This window comes from Haliotis cracherodii, unplaced genomic scaffold, assembly GCF_022045235.1.
Source record: "Haliotis cracherodii isolate W230 unplaced genomic scaffold, xgHalCrac1.p SCAF_15, whole genome shotgun sequence".
Classification (NCBI taxonomy): domain Eukaryota; kingdom Metazoa; phylum Mollusca; class Gastropoda; order Lepetellida; family Haliotidae; genus Haliotis; species Haliotis cracherodii.
Genome location: NW_027266270.1, coordinates 4256020 through 4280747, shown reverse-complemented (window position 1 = coordinate 4280747; position 24728 = coordinate 4256020). Strand labels below are relative to the sequence as shown.

The 24728-nt window shown below is 43.1% G+C and overlaps 1 protein-coding gene across 1 annotated transcript; it reads left to right on the top strand.

Moving 5' to 3' along the window:
- The first annotated feature begins 13431 nt into the window (after positions 1-13431).
- Positions 13432-19144, top strand: LOC139462633 (uncharacterized). The gene is made up of 6 exons (XM_071244464.1): positions 13432-13470; positions 14019-14088; positions 16840-16941; positions 17050-17222; positions 17468-17970; positions 18094-19144. Exons 1-6 carry the CDS (start codon positions 13432-13434, stop codon positions 19142-19144), a joined length of 1938 nt encoding a protein of 645 aa, XP_071100565.1.
- The last annotated feature ends 5584 nt before the right edge of the window (positions 19145-24728 follow it).

The window sequence follows — 24728 nt, the reverse complement described above, 5'->3', positions numbered from 1 at the left end:
ACCACAAGGCTATGGGATCGGTTTTAACAGCATGGGTCAACACGTGATCGGCCAAGGTCGGGACGACCAAGAGTAACCAACCCCGCCCGACTGCCACCAACGTGAAAGCACGACCACAACCACCTAAACCGCATCCCAAATACCCGGACTGCACAGAACCGTACGAAACCGTTTAAGAGCAGCAGGTCTACGAATAAGACGTCCTGTCCGACGCGTCACATTGAGACGACAACATCGTCAACAACGACATCAACGCAGTGTATGGCCTCAACTGCGATGGAGAGATGTCTGGTCCAGCGACAAATCAAGATTTCTCCTCCGTCGAGGGGATGGAAGAGCACCCGTCTTCAGACGTCAGGGATAACGTTACGCCTTGGACTGCGTACAGGAAGTGGACAGGTTTGGTGGGTCTAGCGTTATGATGGAAGGGCGTTTGGTCCATATCCAGGGCAATCTTACGCCTCAACGATACATCAACGAAATTCTACTACCACACGTCTTTCCAATTGCAGCCAACGGCAACGGTGTATTCCAGCAGGACAACGCTCGGCCGCATACAGCACGGATCACAAGAGCCTGTCTACACAACAACAACGACGTTTGTTATCAGAACAAAATATTTCCAAGGTTTACCCCAAAGCATCAATACACTAATCAAGCTCCTCCGTTTTGATGAAATATCTAACGAGCAACAAAAGAATACTATCCTATACATTAATTATGGTGTACGACTTCGCAGCCGTCTTTGTACAAATAATGTTAAATTATTCTTTAGGTTATTTGCCTTTATTAATCAAATGCTTTAATCTCCCCTTGTTGTTGCACATCTCTGTGCATATAAGTCTGCATGTTTATACTTGTACATGTACAAATCGTATATATATAATAGATTCCCGACATGGGTGCAATATGTGAAGCCCATTTCTAGTGTCCCCCTCCGTGATATTGCTGGAATATTGCTAAAAGCGGCGTAAAACATACTCACTCTCTCACTCACTCACTCTAATAGTGATACTTGGTCGACCGGTTCTGGGAAAGTCACATGCGTCTGATAACGGATCCACAGTCTTGTAATGGTGCTTTGTGTGACTTGGAAAAACTGTCTGCAGCTGAAGATGATTCTCCTATTTGCAGTCTGTCGATGGCGTTGTTGAGTAGGGCTTCCGTCAGTCGTAGCAGGTTTTAGCTATACACTTGCTGTAAGATTGTGATGGTATGCAAATGAAAACCAAGCGTTTTCATAGCCTAACACGTGATGTTGCACGTGCAGGTCATGTTGGTGTGTTTCCACCACAGGATCTCACGTGGTTTGGTTTTTGCCGATTTTTCCATCTTTTCACCTAATTTCTGGAGTACCTCATTCTTTCAACACAAGTCAATCCAAGTTCATACAGAAATGACCAATTCATATTTGGTATTAATTTTGTATCATTATGGATGTTGGCAACTAAATGTCAGATATTTACGATTTTACTATTTTTCCGTTTCTTTTTTGTGGAGTATATATGAAGTTCGCGTGTCATGAATAGATTATACCAAGCTCCAAATAACGTGCACTCATTCTAGATTCCGTATCCCATTTGTTTCAAATTCAGAAATACAACGTATTTATTTTCTACTTGTTATGTTGTATGAGACAGTGACAGCGTTGACAATGTTGTGTGATACCATACCACGGCGACGGTTACAGTGAACATTATTGTGTGTGTTTCTCTTTTATTAAGATAGGTGTCACGTCACGAAGAAATAATGGAATATGATGAAGACAAAATTGTTATCTGTTGTGTGCCCTCAGGTTTTCCATTACTAGAAATATAAGTGACAAATCACTTTCCATAATCATAAAACGTCAACGCCAGAGAATAACCAGTCTCGATTAACCGCTGAAACAGATTCCATTAGGCGTTAAAGTCCAACTTGCGGTGAAAATTATATGATGGGATCATAAGAAATTTTTGCTTAATGCATACTTGATTTTACGATTTCGGCTATTGATGAAGACAATGGTATGAGGGACGGGCGTGATTGTGTACAGGTCCGACCTGTTGTATTATTATCTGTTCCAATTCATTTCGAAGTATCAGATTTTCACATGAGTGTTGATGTCCAAATAATCATTAATCTGTATATGTTTTATTCAAACGTGAAGCAAATATTTGACTCAATAATTTATTAGATACATACTTAGTTTGTTTAAATGTGTTTAACATACGATGAGACATTCCCAGCCAGATGTCATCCAGGTCTGGCTGCCCTACATGAAACGGTTGCAGTTGTTCCCACTGACAAGGTTGTAAATAACATAACCATTAATGATAAAGTTAGCATCACTACATTAACTGTTTGAGCAAAGAACGTGGTATAAGTGACATATAAGGCAAGAATGTTAACTGAGGAAGAAATCTGCCCATGGATTTCCTCATTTCCATGACATGTCCATTCCTCTTTTGTACTGGATTCCAGATCTCCATACAAATTCGTTCAAAGAGTGATATATTGCTGGGCCCAGATTCTTGTGGATCTGTTTCTTTATGCATATGAATCGGAATTTCTGCTCGGATTGACAAAGTCAAGCCAAAACAAGGTAATTTTGGCCAAGAGGTTTAACTTAAGTTTCAGGTATATCAATGATCTATTATCATTAAATAACCTCCAAATATCCAATTCACTTCCACATGAACTAGAAATAATGAAGACCGGTGAGACTGCCTCATCTGTTTCCCTTTTTAGATCTATGCATAAAGATTCATAGTGACAAAACACTAGTGGCAAGAAGGATGACTTTAACTTTTCAATAGTCAACTTTTCCTTAGTATTCCAATAATTCCAGCCTTTGGTGTCCACATTTCACAACTTTTGAGGTACAATCGATCATGTTCTTTCAACCAAGATTTCAAAGAGCGTCAAACGACTCTTGCTCAGAAGTTGTTAGATCAGGGTCACAACATTCAAGTGAAGGTTTCAAAACCTTTTATGGAGGACACGTGGAGAACATTTCCAAATTGACGCACCAGTGTCCAAAATCATGTCCGATGCAATTCCCCATTTTACTTGTACAATATGCCCCCGTATTTTTTTTCAGATGAACAATTGCATTTGCATGTGTTTGTGACGGGTGTTTGTGAGGCAGGATACGCACACCTGGTATCATCACTATTTGATAGTGATTCATAAACACATGCTTATGATGTAGTTGGAATCGTACAATCGACTCTGTTTGGCATGGATTTCTTGTGAATATGGATAGAAATGGTTATGTCGCTTTTATTAAGAAGTAAATATGTGTTCTTAAAATGTTTGAAGAAGCTACACCAAAAGTGGAACAAAGTGCTTTTGTCGTACAATCATAGAGTTACAATGTTTGGATATAAAACATCAAAACCTTGTACCAGTTTATTTCTATACTTCATGAAATGCATCGAAAAAACTTTCATTGACAATTAATTAGAGAAAAAGACAAACATTCACTTCATCTTCAAAGGTAAAAATACCAAAACGATGCAAAAGGTTATTTTCATGACCCCACTATCGAGTTCCAATTTTTAATGATGTATTAAAACCCAGAACACTCCATAATTGTATTTATCAGACAATTGGCGATATGTATTTTACTATTGAAGTCCATGTAAGTACAAAATCCCAAAATGCGCGCCCGTGGGTTTCCGGGTTAGAAATGGTCCTCTGCTTGATATATGAGATTGCTGATTGGATCGGGTGGTCAAGCTCAATAACTCTGTTGTTTGCGTGTCATAAATCTCAACAGTGTGAAACGTTGCTCATAATATCAATCACTAGATTGTCTGGTGCGAACACCGATTATTTACAGGCCGCCGTCAAATAGATAGAATTTTGTTACATATCAAACAAACAAATGCAATTGTTATGCGCCTCTATCATTTTAGAAAAAAAATCAGGTTAGTCCTCAGTAGCCAAGAAAAAGACAGTTGATAAATTTTGTCCCGTAAGATATACAGGATATCTAAAAAAACGTGTGTATTGTAGACAGAGGCAATCGTCATTATTGATCCTATTCTTTATTTTGTTTCCTGATTTTTTTTCTTGCGACATAACATTTTTTAGAGTTTTTATATCTTGTAAGAGGAAATTACACGATGTAAATTGGATTTCAGAATCCTTTGAGGAAGTGTTCTCTCAACACCAGGTCTTTTCTTCTGGAATAGGAACTGAGTTTGAATATAAGATGATCAAGTGGACTTAAACTTTTGAACGCAAAGAAGAATAAGAAGAAAATCATTTTATTTTGGTGTCACATTTTGTACATGTCACATATAAAGAGTTCATCAAAAATGCACAATATCCGGTCAGAGGTCCTATGACAGCCGTCATATAGCTGGAATATTCTGAGTGCAGCGTTAAACAACAAATAAACAGAGGACCTATGAGACACCCAGCTCAATAATAATAATAATAATAATAATAATAATAATAATAATTCGAAAACGAGCCAAGGATGTGGTACATAATATCAATGTTGGTGTTGGTTTGTTGATGGTTCTGTACTGCTTGATGGTACAGATATGAGTATCAACCAAGCGAGGTGCCATATCAAATCGGCCCAGACTCAGTTTTTCAAGGAGAGGCATTCTGAACGACCACTGCATCGAGTTTATGTGCAGTGTGTTGAGAAGATCAGCAATGCTGCAAAGTCCGCTTGGAAGAAGTCGTCTTGCCTGAAAAGTGAAACAGAAGGCTTACTGTTTGCTGCACAGGACCAGTCACTTCCAACTCGAAACCGTCAATGTGTGATTTTGCATCAAAATGTGAATATGAAATGTAGATTATGTTATGAATTTAATGAGACTGTCCGACACATTGTGAGTGGATGCCCAGCTTTAGCGAAGACACAGTATCTTAAGCGACATGATGGGGTGGCTCGATCATTTTATTACCGTCTTCGTCATGCTTGTGGTTTTGACACAGAGGCCCATCCATGGTACGACCCGGAATATGTTGAGGACGTCATGGAAAATGATAAATACAAAATGCTTTGGAATAGGCCCGTATACAGCCTCGTGCATATATGTAAGATGATGCTGTCATATTAAAACTGGCTTACATAGCCAAATATGTAAAACTACTTATTTGTAACTCTTTTGTACTTATTTGTAACTCTTTTGTGAGGCCTCACATGCAATACATATCTTTAACTTGACTTGACTTGATTCATCTTACAGTCCAAGAAAGGCAGACCCAGGGTAACTACGCCCAGTGTAGACCTGTATTTGTGTACTTTGCATCTCCGGAATCGATTTCTGGCAGTGACGTCATTAGCGACAAATGCCTCCGGGCACAAGTTTGGTCGACAGTCAGTGGCCAGGCGGCTCAGCTCTCAAGGGATTAGGGCTCACAGACCTCTCAGACAGCGCAACATTGTCGTCAGAGATTGAGGTGGGTTCCGGACTGTACGTCGTTGGCAGCTACAAAGCCAGACCCCATACAGCCCGAATCGTACAGAATCTGTTTGCAGCCAACAACGTCAACGCTCCCCAAACATGTTCCCCTTAGAACACCCCTGGGATGTTCATGGATCGTCGTGTTCAAAAGTGACCACATCCTCCAGGCAAACGACAAGAACTGATCCAGGACCTCCAAGAAGAATTGTGACGTGTCGTACGTGTCGTCATCAGATTTTAAATGTGTATGGACTTTGTCCATTACGTTGAAAGCTTGTTTTTCGTACCCCACCTCAATTTGGGCAGGGGCGGTCGGGTAGCCCAGTGGTTAGAGCGTTCGATCGTCACGCCGAATACCCGGGTTCGATTCCCGACATGGGTACAATGTGTGAAGCCCATTTCTGGTGTCCCCCCGCCGTGATATTGCTGGAATATTGCTAAAAGCGGTGTTAAACCATACTCACTCACTCACTCACAATTTGGGCAACTGTCATGCCAATATCTGATACTCTAATACTGTACTATTAGACAACTTCAAGAACCTTTCTTCATTACTCTCTGTCAAAGTATCGATGATGACATCAGGGGAAACGTGACAGCACGTATTGCCTTCCCAGTAGCCTCATCCTGGACCAGACAAACCAGTGGTTGATAGCATGAGCAACAACCCGCACCATCACACTGCGAGGAGATGGAATGAATCACTTAAGCGAGACTGACAACCGCGTCTCTAAAATTCTAACTCTGTCCCCACAGGGTACGTCAGGTAGGACCCTTTGACCGTGGGAAAGGAACCGTCCTTGTTTGCATTTACGCAATTACGAATTCTATTGCCGCCATGTCCTGTGACGTCATCATAAGCATCATATCTCACTCCACGTGAAAAAAAACGGTCTACCTCTCTACATTATGGCAATGACAAATAATTAATAGGCAAAACCTTTTACATAGACATTGAAAATCTCTACTCAACCAAAAGCCGTTGTATGATTGCGACTTTATCATGAGCATGTGTTTATGATTCACTATAAAGAAGTAGTAATGATACCAGGTGTAGTCCCCATCTGAGGCACGCGTCACAAACACATGCGAAGGAAGGTCAATTGGCACCTGAAAAAACACGGGAAAATCATTTGTTTTTTCTACTTTTTTCAAACGCGAAGAGGTGGAGGATAATTATATTTTTGAATAATTGAAATAGTATTCAATTATTATATGTCTCTTAGTTTTGGTTAATATGTAATTAATTGTTAAAGTATCGATATTTGAATTATATCGTCGGTTCATATTTTCAAATTGACTTTGGCTCTTTAAGTACTGCATGGTGGCCTTTTGAAGCAGGCAAGAGTCACCTGTTTGAAAAACACCCTGGACCACGCCTACACCCTCGCCCCCGCCCACACTCACACCCACACCTACATCAGGCACCCACACCCACATCCGCACCCACCCCACACCCACTCCACATCCACACCCACAATCACACCTACACCTGCACCCACCCCATACCCACATCCACACCCAACCACCCACACCAACACACACACCCACATCCACAATCACACCCACATCCGCAGCCACCCCACACCCACACCCACAATCACACCCACCCACATCCACATCCACCCCACACCCACATCCACACTCACACCCACACCCACACCCAATTACACCCACATCCGCAGCCACCCCACACCCACACCCACAATCACACCCACGCACATCCGCATCCACAGCCAGCCCACACCCACACCCACACCCACAATCACACCAACCCACACCCACATCCACACCGACATCCACATCCACACCCACACCCACAATCACACCAACCCACACCCACACCTACATCCGCAGCCACCCCACACCCACACCCACACCCACAATCACACCAACCCACACCCACATCCACACCGACATCCGCATCCACACCCACATCCACACCGACATCCACATCCACACCCACATCCACACCGACATCCAAATCCACACCCACACAAAAATCCACACATACCCTCGTCCCACAAAGGGATTTGTTTTTGCTTAAACCAGGATTAGGCTGTACTGAAGGACGAGTGATCAATTAACTAAGCCACATTTCTTTATTTTTACATTTGTTTGTAATTTGTTTTCCCGTTTATTAAACCTTGTGAGAAGTCCAGCCAAAAGAATGTACCTTTTCATCCCCTTCCGCCATCAATAGCACGTTCTGTCTGACGTGCGTATGTCAAGTCCCCGTTATAACGTGTTTTCTTCATTGCCAGTATAACCCCTATTCATTAATGTTCCAGAGTATTGAGAAACGTCAATAACCTCCCACCTCTGTCCGTCACTAATCAAAGTTCAGACACAAGGCATCTTCATCCTCGCTAATCGACTTTCTTTAAATAGTCTGTGATGATTCGCGAGTCTTTTTCTTGAAATAAATGTCTTAACGAACACTCACATTTCTCAATTTCGGTAAGGCCATGTAATCATGTTTAGATTTTTGTCTTTTTTATTTATCCTGAACAATTTCATTGAGGTATTATATCAATTATTTTATTTTTGTACCTATGGTTGTTTTTAAAATACGGAACTTTCAATTTTGTGTGTCCCGTCGTGATAGTGTTGGCATAGTGCTGAAAGCGGCGCAAAACAAAACTTACTCACTCACTCAAGCTTCGACGTTCGCTGGCGGGATCCAGCAGGCCAAGCAGGGATGCATGGGGCGCTGAGGGTACAAAACCTCCTTTATCCAGACACTTAACGTGATGGCCTTCTTGTCCTTTTGTTCCTATCTTGGGCGTCCGCCCGGAGAGCGGAAGGTCCGGGGTTCGATACCCGACCGCGTCACACCATAGACGTTGAAAGATGGTACTTGTTGTTACCCTGTCTGGCGCTCGGCATTAAGGAGCTAAAACAAGGACTGGTCGGCTCGGAGTCAGTATACTGTGTCTGAGTGGGGTATTGATGTTAAAGCGAGCAAGCACTATAAATCGGCATCAGTCCGGACTAGTACAAGCAGCCACACAAACACACACACGTACATGCACGTCGCTATATAAGTGCAATAATCTTGAACGCGACGTTAAACCCCATTTCACCTCACCTCACCTCCTATCTCGGGTGATGTGCACAGTTTTTTATTATTTGTTTTTTGCTTATATGCAATGTTATTGTCCGGGGAGATTTGTATCAATACTACGTCCCCAGTAAATGACGACACGTAGTTATTCGTTGAGTATAATGTACGACGTCAAATTGGCGGACACGATTAACTCGACGAGATGAATTTTAAAATGTTGTCACCGAATTTTACAGATGAGTAGGAAAGATGCGTAGTTCAATCCAATTATTCAATCGATTGAATTTTGAGGATACTGTCATCCTTGCCAGAGTTGTAAACTTCAACAACTAAATATATTATGTAATGAATTATTAACTTTACATCTACCTCAACTTTTGAGAATTTATTTTTCTTTCTTAAAGTGTGAGAAAGTAGAATACAGGGAAACCTCGTTAATCAGGACACTATAATTTCTGATCTTGTTGTGGAAGTTTGTATATAGAAGCAATATATCTATGCACCTACGATTTGTAAATCTGGAAATTTATTCATCCGGGCGATTTAACTTGGGACGTCTGGATAACCGAGGTTTCACTGTGTGGCTAGCGTTAACGAGTAATTAAAATAATATTATAATAATACCTAATTAAACATGCCAAGCGTCTGGTATGCGCGTATTACAAATCTCAATCAAATCAAATAGTTTTCTCCCATATTTCGAAAACAAACATAAACGTGCAATTCTGAATGGTAAACGACAAAGGTCACACATGATTACACATGGCAGGGATATTTTTCATAACCTCACGTTTCTAATCGCGTCCGCAGCCACCCCACACCCACAATCAGACCCACCCACATCCACATCCACACCCACATCCACACTCACACTCACACCCACACCCACACCCAATTACACCAACATCCGCAGCCACCCCACACCCACACCCACAATCACACCCACATCCACATACACAGCCAGCCCACACCCACACCGACATCCACATCCACACCCACACCCACAATCACACCAACCCACACCCACACCTACATCCGCAGCCACCCCACACCCACACCCACACCCACAATCACACCCACATCCACACCCACAGCCAGCCCACACCCACACCCACACCCACATCCACATCCACATCCACATCCACACCCACAGCCAGCCCACACCCACACCCACATCCACATCCACATCCACACCGACATCCACATCCACATCCACACCCACATCCACACCCACACCCACATCCACATCCACAGCCAGCCCACACCCACACCGACACCCACAATCACACCAACCCACACCCACATCCACACCGACATCCACATCCACACCCACACCCACAATCACACCAACCCACACCCACACCTACATCCGCAGCCACCCCACACCCACACCCACACCCACATCCACACCGACATCCACATCCACATCCACATCCACATCCACACCGACATCCACATCCACATCCACATCCACATCCACACCCACATTCACACCGACATCCACATCCACACCCACACAAAAATCCACACATACCCTCGTCCCACAAAGGGATTTGTTTTTGCTTAAACCAGGATTAGGCTGTACTGAAGGACGAGTGACCAATTAACTAAGCCACATTTCTTTATTTTTACATTTGTTTGTAATTTGTTTTCCCGTTTATTAAACCTTGTGAGAAGTCCAGCCAAAAGAATGTACCTTTTCATCCCCTCCCGCCATCAATAGCACGTTCTGTCTGACGTGCGTATGTCAAGTCCCCGTTATAACGTGTTTTCTTCATTGCCAGTATAACCCCTATTCATTAATGTTCCAGAGTATTGAGAAACGTCAATAACCTCCCACCTTTGTCCGTCACTAATCAAAGTTCAGACACAAGGCATCTTCATCCTCGCTAATCGACTTTCTTTAAATAGTCTGTGATGATTCGCGAGTCTTTTTCTTGAAATGAATGTCTTAACGAACACTCACATTTCTCAATTTCGGTAAGGCCATGTAATCATGTTTAGATTTTTGTCTTTTTTATTTATCCTGAACAATTTCATTGAGGTATTATATCAATTATTTTATTTTTGTACCGATGGTTGTTTTTAAAATACCGAACTTTCAATTTTGTGTGTTTCCGTCGTGATAGTGTTGGCATAGTGCTGAAAGCGGCGCAAAACAAAACTTACTCACTCACTCAAGCTTCGACGTTCGCTGGCGGGATCCAGCAGGCCAAGCAGGGATGCATGGGGCGCTGAGGGTACAAAACCTCCTTTATCCAGACACTTAACGTGATGGCCTTCTTGTCCTTTTGTTCCTATCTTGGGCGTCCGCCCGGAGAGCGGAAGGTCCGGGGTTCGATACCCGACCGCGTCACACCATAGACGTTGAAAGATGGTACTTGTTGTTACCCTGTCTGGCGCTCGGCATTAAGGGGCTAAAACAAGGACTGGTCGGCTCGGAGTCAGTATACTGTGTCTGAGTGGGGTATTCATGTTAAAGTGAGCAAGCACTATAAATCGGCATCAGTCCGGACTAGTACAAGCAGCCACACAAACACACACACGTACATGCACGTCGCTATATATATAAGTGCAATAATCTTGAACGCGACGTTAAACCCCATTTCACCTCACCTCACCTCCTATCTCGGGTGATGTGCACATTTTTTTGTTATTTGTTTTTTGCTTATATGCAATGTTATTGTCCGGGGAGATTTGTATCAATACTACGTCCCCAGTAAATGACGACACGTAGTTATTCGTTGAGTATAATGTACGACGTCAAATTGGCGGACACGATTAACTCGACGAGATGAATTTTAAAATGTTGTCACCGAATTTTACAGATGAGTAGGAAAGATGCGTAGTTCAATCCAATTATTCAATCGATTGAATTTTGAGGATACTGTCATCCTTGCCAGAGTTGTAAACTTCAACAACTAAATATATTATGTAATGAATTATTAGCTTTACATCTACCTCAACTTTTGAGAATTTATTTTTCTTTCTTAAAGTGTGAGAAAGTAGAATACAGGGAAACCTCGTTCGTCCGAATCCCGTTAATCAGGACACTATAATTAATTTCTGATCTTGTTGTGGAAGTTTGTATATAGAAGCAATATATCTATGCACCTACGATTTGTAAATCTGGAAATTTATTCATCTGGGCGATTTAACTAGGGACGTCTGAATAACCGAGGTTTCACTGTGTGGCTAGCGTTAATGAGTAATTAAAATAATATTATAATAATACCTAATTAAACATGCCAAGCGTCTGGTATGCGCGTAATTACAAATCTCAATCAAATCGAAAAGTTTTCTCCCATATTTCGAAAACAAACATAAACGTGCAATTCTGAATGGTAAACGACAAAGGTCACACATGATTACACATGGTAGGGATATTTTTCATAACCTCACGTTTCTAATCGCGTTGGCACTATTCTTTGTGGGCATTCGCGTGTTGAGATCAAAATTTCTGAACTTAAGAATTTACACCGAATCGTTTTTGAAAGCTGACATCAGATTGGGTGAAGACCCCACACATGCTTCATTTCGATAGGGTGTTCAAAGACCGCTCGGGATTCACCTGACGCGATCTCCAATGGCGGTGTCCTCAGATCTTCACACGGAGAGGTATCGAGTAAACGACCTGATTAAAACTCAAACGAAAGTGATTCAAGGCGTTACGAAGAGACCAATCAATGAATACAAGGTCCGTCGAATGTTGGCGTGTTCTTAAGTGATAACCTTTATCTGTTCACGACATTTAGGGAAGGACCGTATCTCATCCAAATTAATCCTTTACGGTACGGCAATTGTTCAGCTTATTGTTTTGTGAGGCGGTTAAAGCTGTATTGAAATATGTGAAGAAATATTTAACCTAATTTTAATAATGATGACTCCCTATATAGAATCCCACCACGGCAGTGTCGGACAAGTCCATTTTATGAACAGGTGGGTTAAGTGGTGGTATTTCCCGCATATTCTCATAAGCCTCACGTCGATTATCTGTACCTCTTGTCCTGTTTGTTGTTTAATCGAGCCTGGACAAGGCAGGTCAGTGATTTTGTAGGGCGATATTTGGGTTAAACCTTTCGTGCGCTCGTTCAAGGCCTTAATTCGATTCCCCGCACGGGTACGTTAAAAGTAGATTCATCGAAACTGTTTTGTTTGTTTTGTTTTTAGTTTAACGCCGCACTCAGCAATATTCCAGCTGTATGACGGCGGTCTGTAAATAATCGAGTCTTGATCAGACAATCCAGTGATTGACATCATGAACATCGATCCATGCAAATGGAATACGATGACATGCATCAACAGAGTCATCGAGTCTGACCACCCGATCCCGTTAGTCGACTCTTACGACAAGCATTGTCGCCTTTTACGGCAAGCATGGGTCGCTGAAGACCTATTCTACACCGGATCTTCACGGGTCTCATGGAAACTGATGACAGCAAGGACGGATCTTTACAGGTCACAAAGGTCAAGGTCAAGGTTTTCGCGAACACCTGGCTCATGATACAGTTGGAATCGTACAATGGATAATGCTTTAAGCAGAGATTTCTCATGAAAATGATATGTTTTCTTGTCGCTTTCCGTCCGGAGAGCGGAAGGTCCGGGGTTCGATCCCCGGCCGCGTCATACCAAAAGACGTTAAAAGATGGTACTTGTTGTTACCCTGTCTGGCGCTCGGCATTAAGGGGATAAAACAAGGACTGGTCGGCTCGGAGTCAGTATACTGTGTCTGAGTGGGGTATTCATGTTAAACTGCGGCATGGTATCTCAGTGACCTAGCACACAAATCGGCATCAGTCCGGACTAGTACAAGCAGCCACACACACACAAACACATACACGTACATGCACGTCGCTATATAAGTGCAATAATCTTAGACGCGACGTTAAACCCAATTTCACCTCACCTCACCTTTTTATTTAAATAGAGCCTCCACGTTCACATGACGCAATGACGTCACGAAAAGTGGCGCGTGTCAAAGAACGAATGGTAAGTGCGTTTAGCGTTAAATCAAGCTTTTCGGACGTAAATATATAAACAATATATAGTTCAGTATCGGTCAGTACAAAACAGCACTCGGGAAAGTATGAAATCTGATCAGGCATCACTTCAGGCTTTCCTCCACATCAAACTGACACTCTTTGACACAACGAAATGCTATTCAAAGCGGCGTTAAGCCAGACTCACTTCACTCACTCCGATAACATGGTACTGTATGAACTCTCAAATATTGACGCAATATTGTGATATCGCAAAAGAAGGACAAATGAGAGACAGATGCACATGTTGTATTTGAAGTGTTTAATTGACATGTTGGTTACTTCGGCACGCTGTGTGCCCAATCGGACTTTGGTTTCAAAAGGCAGAGTTCGAGACAATTTCTCAAAAAGGAAAGTCATTTATTGTATCATATGTATTTTTAATCAGGCTATCCAGGAAGCACACGTGTCTGGTCATTATTTCAGGACTTGATTACCACATCTGGGTTCCATCCCTTTGTAAACGATGTTTTGTCTGACCTAACTGCCTAATTGTAGGTCACAGTGGCCATTGCTTCCGGCTTTGACACTTCAGGACCACTGCCTGATTGCCACATCCCTCACCTTGGTCAGCATTGGTCAAGCAAATGAATACTTACATGAATGTTGCAAGAGTAAGCGAGGTACTTGCACATGTACTTACATCGTTACAAAGAAAACAGCAGCTTTTCCTTACTCGTTGGACTCGTTATTCTCCTGCGTTGACGCTGTATATTTCCTTGACCTAGGTCGATGTTTCTGCTGTTGGACTATTTCTTTATAAACAGTAGTATTTGTCAATAATGCTGAGTCAACCAAAAGAAATGTTTGGGTCACAATAATTAAAACTGCCCCCAACAGTGACGCAAAACGAACATATTTGCTAAACGTTTCTCTTGACTTGTGAGCACAGAATCTCTGCACTTGTACGCATTTAAAATAAACATATAGTTTTTAGTTTCACCAAATTCAGCATAGTTTTACTCAGCTTTTAGCAAAATCCAGCCACATCCCAGAAATAGGATTCATGCATTATGCCCATATGGAGAATCGAACCCGGACCTTCCACGTGACGAGCGAACGCTGTAACCATCAGCATACTTCACTGGTACGAGTATGGACAATCTCATTAAAATCAGATTTTTTTTCTCCGATATGTTATCGCTTTGGTGAAGATCTAAGTACAAGTCAATAGAAGGTCGGGTCAGGTATTTCCTCAGGCAACTTTGACCACCCAAACTAAATGATGAATGCATGGGTTCTTCAGCCAATGAGATGTCAGATATCTAAAACCACTCGGCTTCATTTCCTTGTCACTTGGATTAAATAAAATGTCGCGCTTCTATTTATCTACGTTTGGAGCTGAAGATTCGGTTAGAGAATAGGTCTTCAGTAAACAACGCTTGCCATAAGAAGAGACTATGCTTGTCGTTAAGGGCGACCAACGGGATCGGGTGGTCAGGCTCGCTTACTTGGTTGCATGTCATCGTATCCCAATTGCGTAGATCGATGCTCATGATGTCAATCACTGGATTGTCTGGTCCATACTCGATTATGTACTGTAGCGTAGCAAAACAGGGTTGAGCGTTACGATCAAGGGTAGTATGGTTGCCCTTATATAGCGACGTGCATTCACGTGTGTGTGTCTGCTTGTACTCGTTCGGACTCATGCCGATTTTATGGTGCTAGCACACTGAGAAACCATGCCGCAGTTTAACATGAATACCCATCTCCAACACAGTTTACCGACACCAAGCCGACCAGTCTTAATGTCGAGCGCCAGACAGGGCAACAACAATACCATTTTTCAACGTCTTTTGGTATGACGCGGCCGGGGATCGAACCCCGGACATTTCGCTCTCCGCGCGGACGCCCTACCACTAGACCACGGTGGCGGTCGGTGGAAACATAAACGATAAAACCGAGGCAAAAACCGAGGCATCCATTTTAGGACATTGCATCAATATTTGATTACTATTGAATGTTGTTTAGCGCTGCTGTCAAGTATATCACAGCGGTCTGTCTGTAGTCGAGGGCTGGATCAGCCAAACCATTGGTAGAAAGCATGAAGAACCCACGTCGCAAGATAACATAGCACACAAAGTGCCAGATCACCTAATATCTGACAACCGAGAATCAATTAATTCGTCTGGCGACAAGCATGGCATTTCGATCCTTTTGTAGCCCGAAATCCCCACGTGAGGATATCGCAATAACGATCTGAGTGGTATTGACGTCATCACAGTCTGACGTCATATGACAATGCAATTATACATTACTGTCAAGAATTAGACAATTTTCCATGGATGGGAAAACTACATATCTCCAAATATAATCTACATACAAATTATTTTCATGAATATTCATGCTCCTCGTTTCATTAACCCAACACTTAAAATGCACCACAGGGACTCTTCCCCGGCTTGCCGATATTGCCAAGAGGGGGCCTGTAATACGGCAGATGTACACATCACTTCTCCGAGGACTCGTTGAATAGAAAACACATACAGTTCTGCTCTCACAAGACATCACGTGGACTGTCACTCGTCACGTGACAGGAAGTGAGATTCCCAAAGGGAGACAATCACCCAAGAAACAGGATTGTGCACGGAATGTATGTATATGATAGTTACAATATGGTTGGTTGTAATTGACTTATTGCCCAAGCGGCACCCGTGTGTACTTACTCGAGGTGAACTTGGAGATCTCCATAGAGATTATTATATACATACTAATCGCAGTATCGTTATGTTTCGAATTTTTTTCCCAGTTGGGAATTTAGAATTGTTGCTTGTTTTTGTCTTCAGCGATGAGGAAACAGTCTTCTCTCACGTGATATAAGCTGAAACTGTATTCCCCATTGCGAGATACGTTTACGATGCGTGCATAGTGTAACCTCTTTAATACGGACTGTAGGGTTTCAAAGGTATCCTTGGCAGCCTCTTATACGTGCCGTATCCGATGTCCGACAGATATCAGGGAGCTTCAACTTCCACTGCTTCACAATTACGACTTCTCCTGTTGCTGCAGACTACTTGTGCGACCGCGATTACCACTGCCACTACCTGTGCAACCGCGACTACCCCTGCCACTATCTGTGCGACCGCGACTACCCCTGCCACTATCTTAACGACCGCGACTACCACTGCCACTATCTGTGCAACCGCGACTACCCCTGCCACAATCTGTGTGACCGCGACTACCACTGCCACTATCTTAACGACCGCGACTACTACTGCCACTATCTTAACGACCGCGACTACCACTGCCACTATCTTAGCGACCGCGACTACCACTGCCACTACCTGTGCGACCGCGACTACCCCTGCGACTATCTTAGTGACTGCGATTACCACTGCCACTACCTGTGCAACCGCGACTACTACTGCCACTATCTGTGTGACCGCGACTACCACTGCCACTATCTTAACGACCACGACTAGTACTGCCACTATCTTAACGACCGCGACTACCACTGCCACTATCTTAGCGACCGCGACTACCACTGCCACTATCTGTGTGGCCCCGACTACCACTGCCACTATCTTAGTGACCGCGACTACCACTGCCACTACCTGTGCGAGTGCGACTACCACTGCCACTACCTGTGTGACCGCGACTACCACTGCCACTATCTGTGTGACGGCAACTACCACTGCCACTACATGTAGGACCGCAACTACCACTACCTATGCGACCGCGACTACCCCTGCGACTATCTTAGTGACTGCGACTACCACTGCCACTATCTTAGTGACCGCAACTACCCCTGCCACTATCTGTGCGACCGCGACTACCCCTGCGACTATCTTAGTGACTGCGACTACCACTGCCACTATCTGTGCGACCGCGACTACCACTGCGACTATCTTAGTGACCGCGACTACCGCTGCCACTATCTGTGTGACCGCGACTACTACTGCCACTATCTGTGTGACCCCGACTACCCCTGCCACTGCCTGTGCGAGCGCGACTACCACTGCCACTATCTGTGTGACCCCGACTACCACTGCCATTATCTGTGTGACCGCGACTACCACTGCCACTATCTGTGTGACCGCGACTACCACTGCCACTATCTGTCTGACTGCGACTACCCCTGCCACTATCTGTGCGACCACGACTACCACTGCCACTACCTGTGTGACCGCGACTACCACTGCTACTACCTGTGTGACGGCGACTACCCCTGCCACTATCTGTACGACCGCGACTATCACTGCCACTATCTTAGTGACCGCGACTACCACTACTACTACCTGTGTGACCCCGACTACCCCTGCCACTATCTTAGCGACCGTGACTACCACTGCCACTACCTGTGTGACCGCGACTACCCCTGCCACTATCTGTACGACCGCGACTACCAATGCCACTATCTGTGTGACCACAACTACTACTGTCACTATCTGTGCGACCGCGACTACCACTGCTACTACCTGTGTGACCGCAACTTCCCCTGCCACTATCTGTGCGACCGCGACTACCCCTGCCACTATCTTAGTGAATGCGACTACCCCTGCCACTATCTGTACGGCCGCGACTACCACTGACACTACCTGTGCGACCGCGACTACCACTGCCACTATCTTAGTGAACGCGACTACCACTGCCACTACCTGTGTGACCGCGACTACTACTGCTACTACCTGTGTGACCGCGAGTACCCCTGCCACTATCTGTGCGACCGCGACTACCACTGCCACTACCTGTGCGACAGCGACTACCACTGCCACTATCTTAGTGAACGCGACTACCACTGCTACTACCTGTACGACCGCGACTACCCCTGCCACTACCTGTGTGACCCCGACTACCACTGCCACTACCTGTGTGACCGCGACTATCACTGCTACTACCTGTACGACCGCGACTACCCCTGCCACTACCTGTGTGACCCCGACTACCACTGCTACTACCTGTGTGACCGCGACTACCCCTGCAATTATCTGTGTGACCGCGACTACCACTGCCACTATCTGTGGGACCCCGACTGCCACTGCCACTATCTGTGCGACCCTGACTACCACTACCATTATCTTAGTGACCACGACTACTACTGCCACTATCTGTGCGACCGCGACTACCACTGCCACTATCTGTGTGAACGCGACTACCCCTGCCACTATCTGTGCGACCGCGACTACTACTGCCACTATCTGTGTGACCCCGACTACCACTGCCACTATCTTAGTGACCGCGACTACCACTGCCACTATCTGTGTGACCCCGACTACCACTGCCACTATCTTAGTGACCACGACTACTACTGCCACTATCTGTGCGAGCGCGACTACCACTGCCACTATTTGTGTGACCGCGACTACCACTGCCACTACCTGTGCGAGCGCGACTACTACTGCCACTATCTGTGTGACCGTGACTACCCCTGCAATTATCTGTGTGACCCCGACTACCACTGCCACTATCTGTGTGACCACGACTACTACTGCCACTATCTGTGCGAGCGCGACTACCACTGCCACTATCTGTGTGACCGCGACTACCACTGCCACTACCTGTGCGAGCGCGACTACTACTGCCACTATCTGTGTGACCGTGACTACCCCTGCCACTTTCTGTGTGACCGCGACTACCACTGCCACTGCCTGTGCGAGCGCGACTACCACTGCCACTACCTGTAGGATCGCGACTACCCCTGCCACTATCTGTGTGACCCCAACTATCACTGCCACTATCTTAGTGACCATGACTACTACTGCCTCTATCTGTGCGACTGCGACTACTAACGACAATGTATACCGCTGTGACATTGACTACAACCGTGACTCCTTCAACGACTGTAAATACGACTACTACTACAGCGATAGCTACGTCGTCTACATAGACTTCTATTGCCTGTACGACTTCGACAAACTGTGTAATCTGCATTTTAGAATGCGGCAGACCGAGATTAGATCAACAACACACTGTGAACATGCTTCCTGATCATGAAGTTTTGTTGTTTATCAAGGTCTGTTGGAGACAAGGAGATCGGGGTTCATAAAACCATCCATTAAATCTTCAAAACAAGTATTCATTACCACAGCAAGTTCACTAGAAATGTGTTGCTAGGCAATATGTCAGTCTCACAAGAGTGAAAATAATTAAACTCTGGTTTCCGTCTGTCAAACTACTGGATGCTTACTCAAAATGCAACCGAGTCTTTGTATCGGGTTCTCTTCCCGGCTCCATAGTCCTGATGTCCGTAACTGGAAGCCTCACTACTCGGTGTCGACGACGAGCTCCCTCGAGTGTCCACTTTATTTGAATCAGCCATTAATAACTAATGGTATTAATGATGTCTACCTGAACAGATTGATCCTGGTTGTTACCGGGTCAAAAACACTGGAGAGAGTCGGTGAGTGAGTTTGCTCTAGCTCTTGGCTGTTCACCATCCACATCACGGCGTCAAAACATATATTTAACCGAAATACTGTTCAAATCGGCGTCAAATCCAACTCACTCACTCGAGACATGATCAATTAAACACAAAGCAGATTATGAATGCAGAAAACGTATGTATGACGTGAGTGACAGTAATTGGTAAAATACCTAAATAATATCGAGTAATCATTACTGAAGCTTTAGAATCTATTTCATTACTGCGATCACATCTTAAGAAAGGAAAGCTAATAAGACCTCATAAAAATAAATCTCTTATAATTCCACGAACATGTACATCGTGAGATTTATTTTGAACACATACGTGTTTAGTTTGACATTGATGTTTGGAATGTAAGGAAAAACAGATACTCTTGGACGCTCGGGAATTCATGATTGAAGCACATGTGTCACGTTAATTAATAATCTCCTCCTCATATTTTGTTAATTCATTCAGCAGATCATAAAGTAAGCTCGAATTGTGTCACTTGACATTCACTACACTGTTGTCTAATTCTTGCCACGAGGACAGACATCTATATTATGACGTCCTGAAGTTCGCTAAGTTTTAATTATTAAGTACGAGATTACCAATCGTTTTTTTTTTAAATTTGAGGTGATTTGTCTTAACGTAGCTGTGTATACTTTCATGCTGAATTATGCATATGTTAAGGCTAGTTGGATGGTTTGTTGTTTAACGCCGCACTCAGCAATAGTCAAGCTATGTGACGGCGGTCTGTAAGTAATCGAGTCTGGACCAGACAATCCAGTGATTGATATCATGAGCATCGATCCATACAATTGGGACCAATTGGGACATGCATCAACCAAGTCAGCGAGCCTGAACACCCGATCCCGTCGTTTGCCTCTTACGACAAGCATGGTCGCCTTTTACGGCAAGCATGGGTTTTCTGAAGACCTATTCTACCCCAGATGTTCACTATATGTAAAGGACAAAATATGACGTTGAACATTTACGTGAACCAGTAACTAACTTCAATACTTACACAGTTTCAACTAATTTCAAAATGCACTAAGGCCTTGGTGACAACTGAGAAATGATCAAACACATTTAATCCTCATCCTTGGAATCCGGACTATCTTGTTGAGAGCGCCGATTTATGTCCAAAGGAATATCACTCCGTATCCATACTTCGTCAATCTGGATAAACGAGGTTTCATTTCATGTCGAGTTATCAATATTTCGAGACAAACGCTGTGCAGGTATAAGACCATAAATCTGATAAATATCCTGCCTGGGCCACCAAACAACATCGTCTTAAGCGATATATCGAGATTATCGGTTTCTGGTTACGCCGTATAAAAGATATGTCGAGATAATAGAGTTCGAGTTACGCCGCCTTTAACTATATACAGTTTGAGCTACACCGCCTTAAACGATCTATCGAGATAATGGGATTCCAGTTACACGGTCTTAAACGATAAATTAAGACAATGAAGTTCGAGATACACCGTCTTAAACGATGTGTTTAAAAAACGGAGTTCGAGTTACACGGTTTTAAACGATATAATAGTTATATAGACAACGGATTTCGAGATAACGTACATGTTGTAATGGTAAAACAAATAAATTATTTTGATCAAGTAATCGAATTACACATTATTTCGAATATAGAATTGCGAAGTATTGTCAACCCGTACGTTGTTAAACATATCTAATTCATATCCTATCCCTATACTGAAAACAGCGTACCCATAGAATAACAACCATTTCACAAATTGCATATCGTTAATTTTTTTAATCGTAGTATTCGTCAATCATAATAACTTCCTACGGTGCTCAAAATAATAGCGTTACCAACTGCCAACAAAAGACAAATGATGCTCCAATTGGAAGCGGCCAATTATTATTTTTTCACTAAGGTCCCATCATTTGAATGAACGAACAACACGGGGCCATATTATTATTTAACATTTGTTTGTAAAAAGGTCGACATCCGAAATAGTGAAACTTCCTGCAATTTATGGGGTTGGATTAAGTCGCTGGCCCTCACAGCTGAAGATAATCATAACTTGACATCCCTTTTAGAATCAGTTTAACTCGAGAAACTTTTATCAGCTTTACAGAAAAATCGTAGACATTAATTTTGTGTTCCTAGCGACTGGAACGTTCTTCCTGTGAACTCCTATTGATCGCGATTATCTCCAATTATTGAAACTATCAAACCGTCGATGTTTTAAAACAATAAATGCCAGGAACTGGACTCCGATATATGATCTATAAATGTGTATGTAATGACCATAATGTTAGTAGGCCAACCACTGTTTTATTATTCCTAATAATTATATCCTGATTATTGGTTACACGGCATAGTGATATTGTTATATTGACAAGCATTTGGTTATTTTGTTAAATGGGGCTATTTCTTGGATGAGGTGTACAGAGTGACCCTAGAAATTATATTCGTTAAGATTTGTTGTACATATTAACCAGGTGCTTACTGTCACACGTGTGACAAATGAGAGGTAGTCACAGCTGATGTCAGCTGGTGATGAAGAGAGAGATAGCAGTGTGTGACAGGCAAAGCGTGAGTTCATTTACATTCTCTAAAAACTTTGTGTTGTATTTGGCTGCTACTTAATCAATTATGGCATGCACAGCTTTGATTAAACATTTGGCATTTACTTAATCAGTGATAAAAAAAATGTAATCCACATCCGAAAGTTAAAGAGTGAATTCAATATTTTGACGCCGATTGGGAAAATGTTTCAGCGTGAAAAATCGTAGCGTGTCAGTTAAATGAATAGGAAAGACCGTGATGAAGGCCACAGTGTGTAGCCTGGCTGACTGTATGTCATCGTACAACGAGGGTGCATAATGTTGCTCATGCTACGAGCCATCAGGTTGCCAAACCAAGATTCGATTACGTAGAGTGAGTGAGTGAGTGAGTGAGTGAGTGAATATTTAACATCGATGTCAAATATTACATTGATAAACGTCACGTTTAAAATGACGTGGGATTTCGGGTTAAAATAGATATCCAGCAAAGGGATCGACTGAGGCCACCAAATGGATAGTTAGGTCCGGTGACTTGGATGATTGAGTGAGTGAGTGAGTGCCATTGTACCCGGACGGCGTGGATCGTGGCTCATAATATCGTTCACAGGACATGGCTTGAAAATTGCTGTCGTATAATTATCAATCAGCTAATTTATATCGCAGAGTTTGTAAAAAAAAATGGATACATATATTTAAGATATTGTCTACAAAAATATGAATATATTCACAATTTATCATACTGTCTACGTTCTTGTAGATATTGCCAAATCAAATGCTTGAGACCGAGGCATTAAAACTGCCCCCACTGTGTTGTAAAACGAATTTATTTCTTGATAGTTTTTCTTTAATCATAAGTAGCCCCTGTACACAGCCGACGTAACTCAACGTGAACATATCGTTTGTGACACCTGATGTCGTGACTAGTTTCCAGCGGTCAATTCATAAAATTTTAACATAAATTGCCTGTTAGCCCGTTGTGTCTGCGGATAATAGAGATTGGTTATTCTCTTACCTTTATACGTTATATATTTACAATCCGATATGATTTTGTTTCAAACTGATATTAGCTGGGGTTTTTCGACTCATCGTTAGCTATTTTATTGAATATGACTGAGGTAAAATACTTCATGTTAACACAGTGGTGGGTGAATAGTAATGTCTAAATGACCCGGGATACATTCAACGTGAGCTGCCTTTAGGGAAAATGTTGATGTGTAACCAGATGGTGACCAATATGGCCATCATGTTTTGACTGATACAACAAGTAGGTATAACCAATGCTTTAACTTCATGAAGTTGACATCTACATTCATCAGATCCCGTATGTATATATATATATATGTATATGTCTGGGGTAAAGACGGTGAAGATAACAGAGCTTGGGAAAGTTGGATATTTGAAACCCCCGGGAAAGTCTGATACCTGAAACCCCCGGTGGGCCATCGGTCACAAACGAATTTTCATCCCCAAATCTGAAAAAAACACCATGTTTTTTTATCCCAAATGTTCAGCTGCAATCAGAGACAGAGCGCCTCCTTCTCCCACTACCAAGGACGTTCTGAATATGTTGGGTGCTGGTCATTTCATGAAATGTGTAATCTATTAATGTGTTCCGTGAGTGATACTTACCGATTTAGACACATATAGGTTGCCAAATCTACTTTTAGATACGTTTTTTTTATAACATGCTTCTCTTTCATAAAATATCATATTAAATAATAAAATCTGAAAAGTTAGAATGGCAGGCTATAAAAGACAACATGTAAACTACTACTCCAGATAATATGATGAAATATTCTAATGCGTAAGTCACACAAGATGATAACAAAGAAGAAAAAAGTTTTTTTCTCTTGGCAACTTCTTCTAATGCATCTGATGGCGAGAAAAAATCGAGTAGTTTTTTCTTTGGAGGGCTTAACACATTGTATGATGAAGTTCAGACATGTAAAATGAGCTTTGGGTTAAAAGTTAGACAAATACCATCCCCACGTGACGGACGTGACGTGATGACAGGCAACAAGGCAGCATTGCCCAAACGTGTCTCTTTTTAAACTTCAAACTCATTCCAGCACATGTTTCCAGCTCACAGTATGATTAGAAGAGAGAGCAATTTGCAAATATGCGATAAGTCGACGTCGAGACTAGTTTGGTCATGCATAAACAAAACACGATTACGTCCAGTAACGTCCCAGTGCCGTGCACCAGCAAAATGGCAAATCCTAACGACCCTTGGAACCAATGGAACTTCATCAGCCTGGGGATAGATTTAACACAAACCCCCTTCACCAGGCATCAACACCACAGCTGTGCGTGCATTCTCCATC

Bases quoted from the DNA above. Each gene is read 5' to 3' on its own strand.
- LOC139462633 (XM_071244464.1), top strand. From the start codon at position 13,432: ATGACGTCACGAAAAGTGGCGCGTGTCAAAGAACGAATG. The intron at 14,089-16,839 runs GTCAGCATTGGT...CGACTATCTTAG, and splicing joins TTGCCACATCCCTCACCTTG to TGACTGCGATTACCACTGCC. The intron at 17,971-18,093 runs GTGCGACCGCGA...CCACTATCTTAG, and splicing joins AACTTCCCCTGCCACTATCT to TGAACGCGACTACCACTGCC.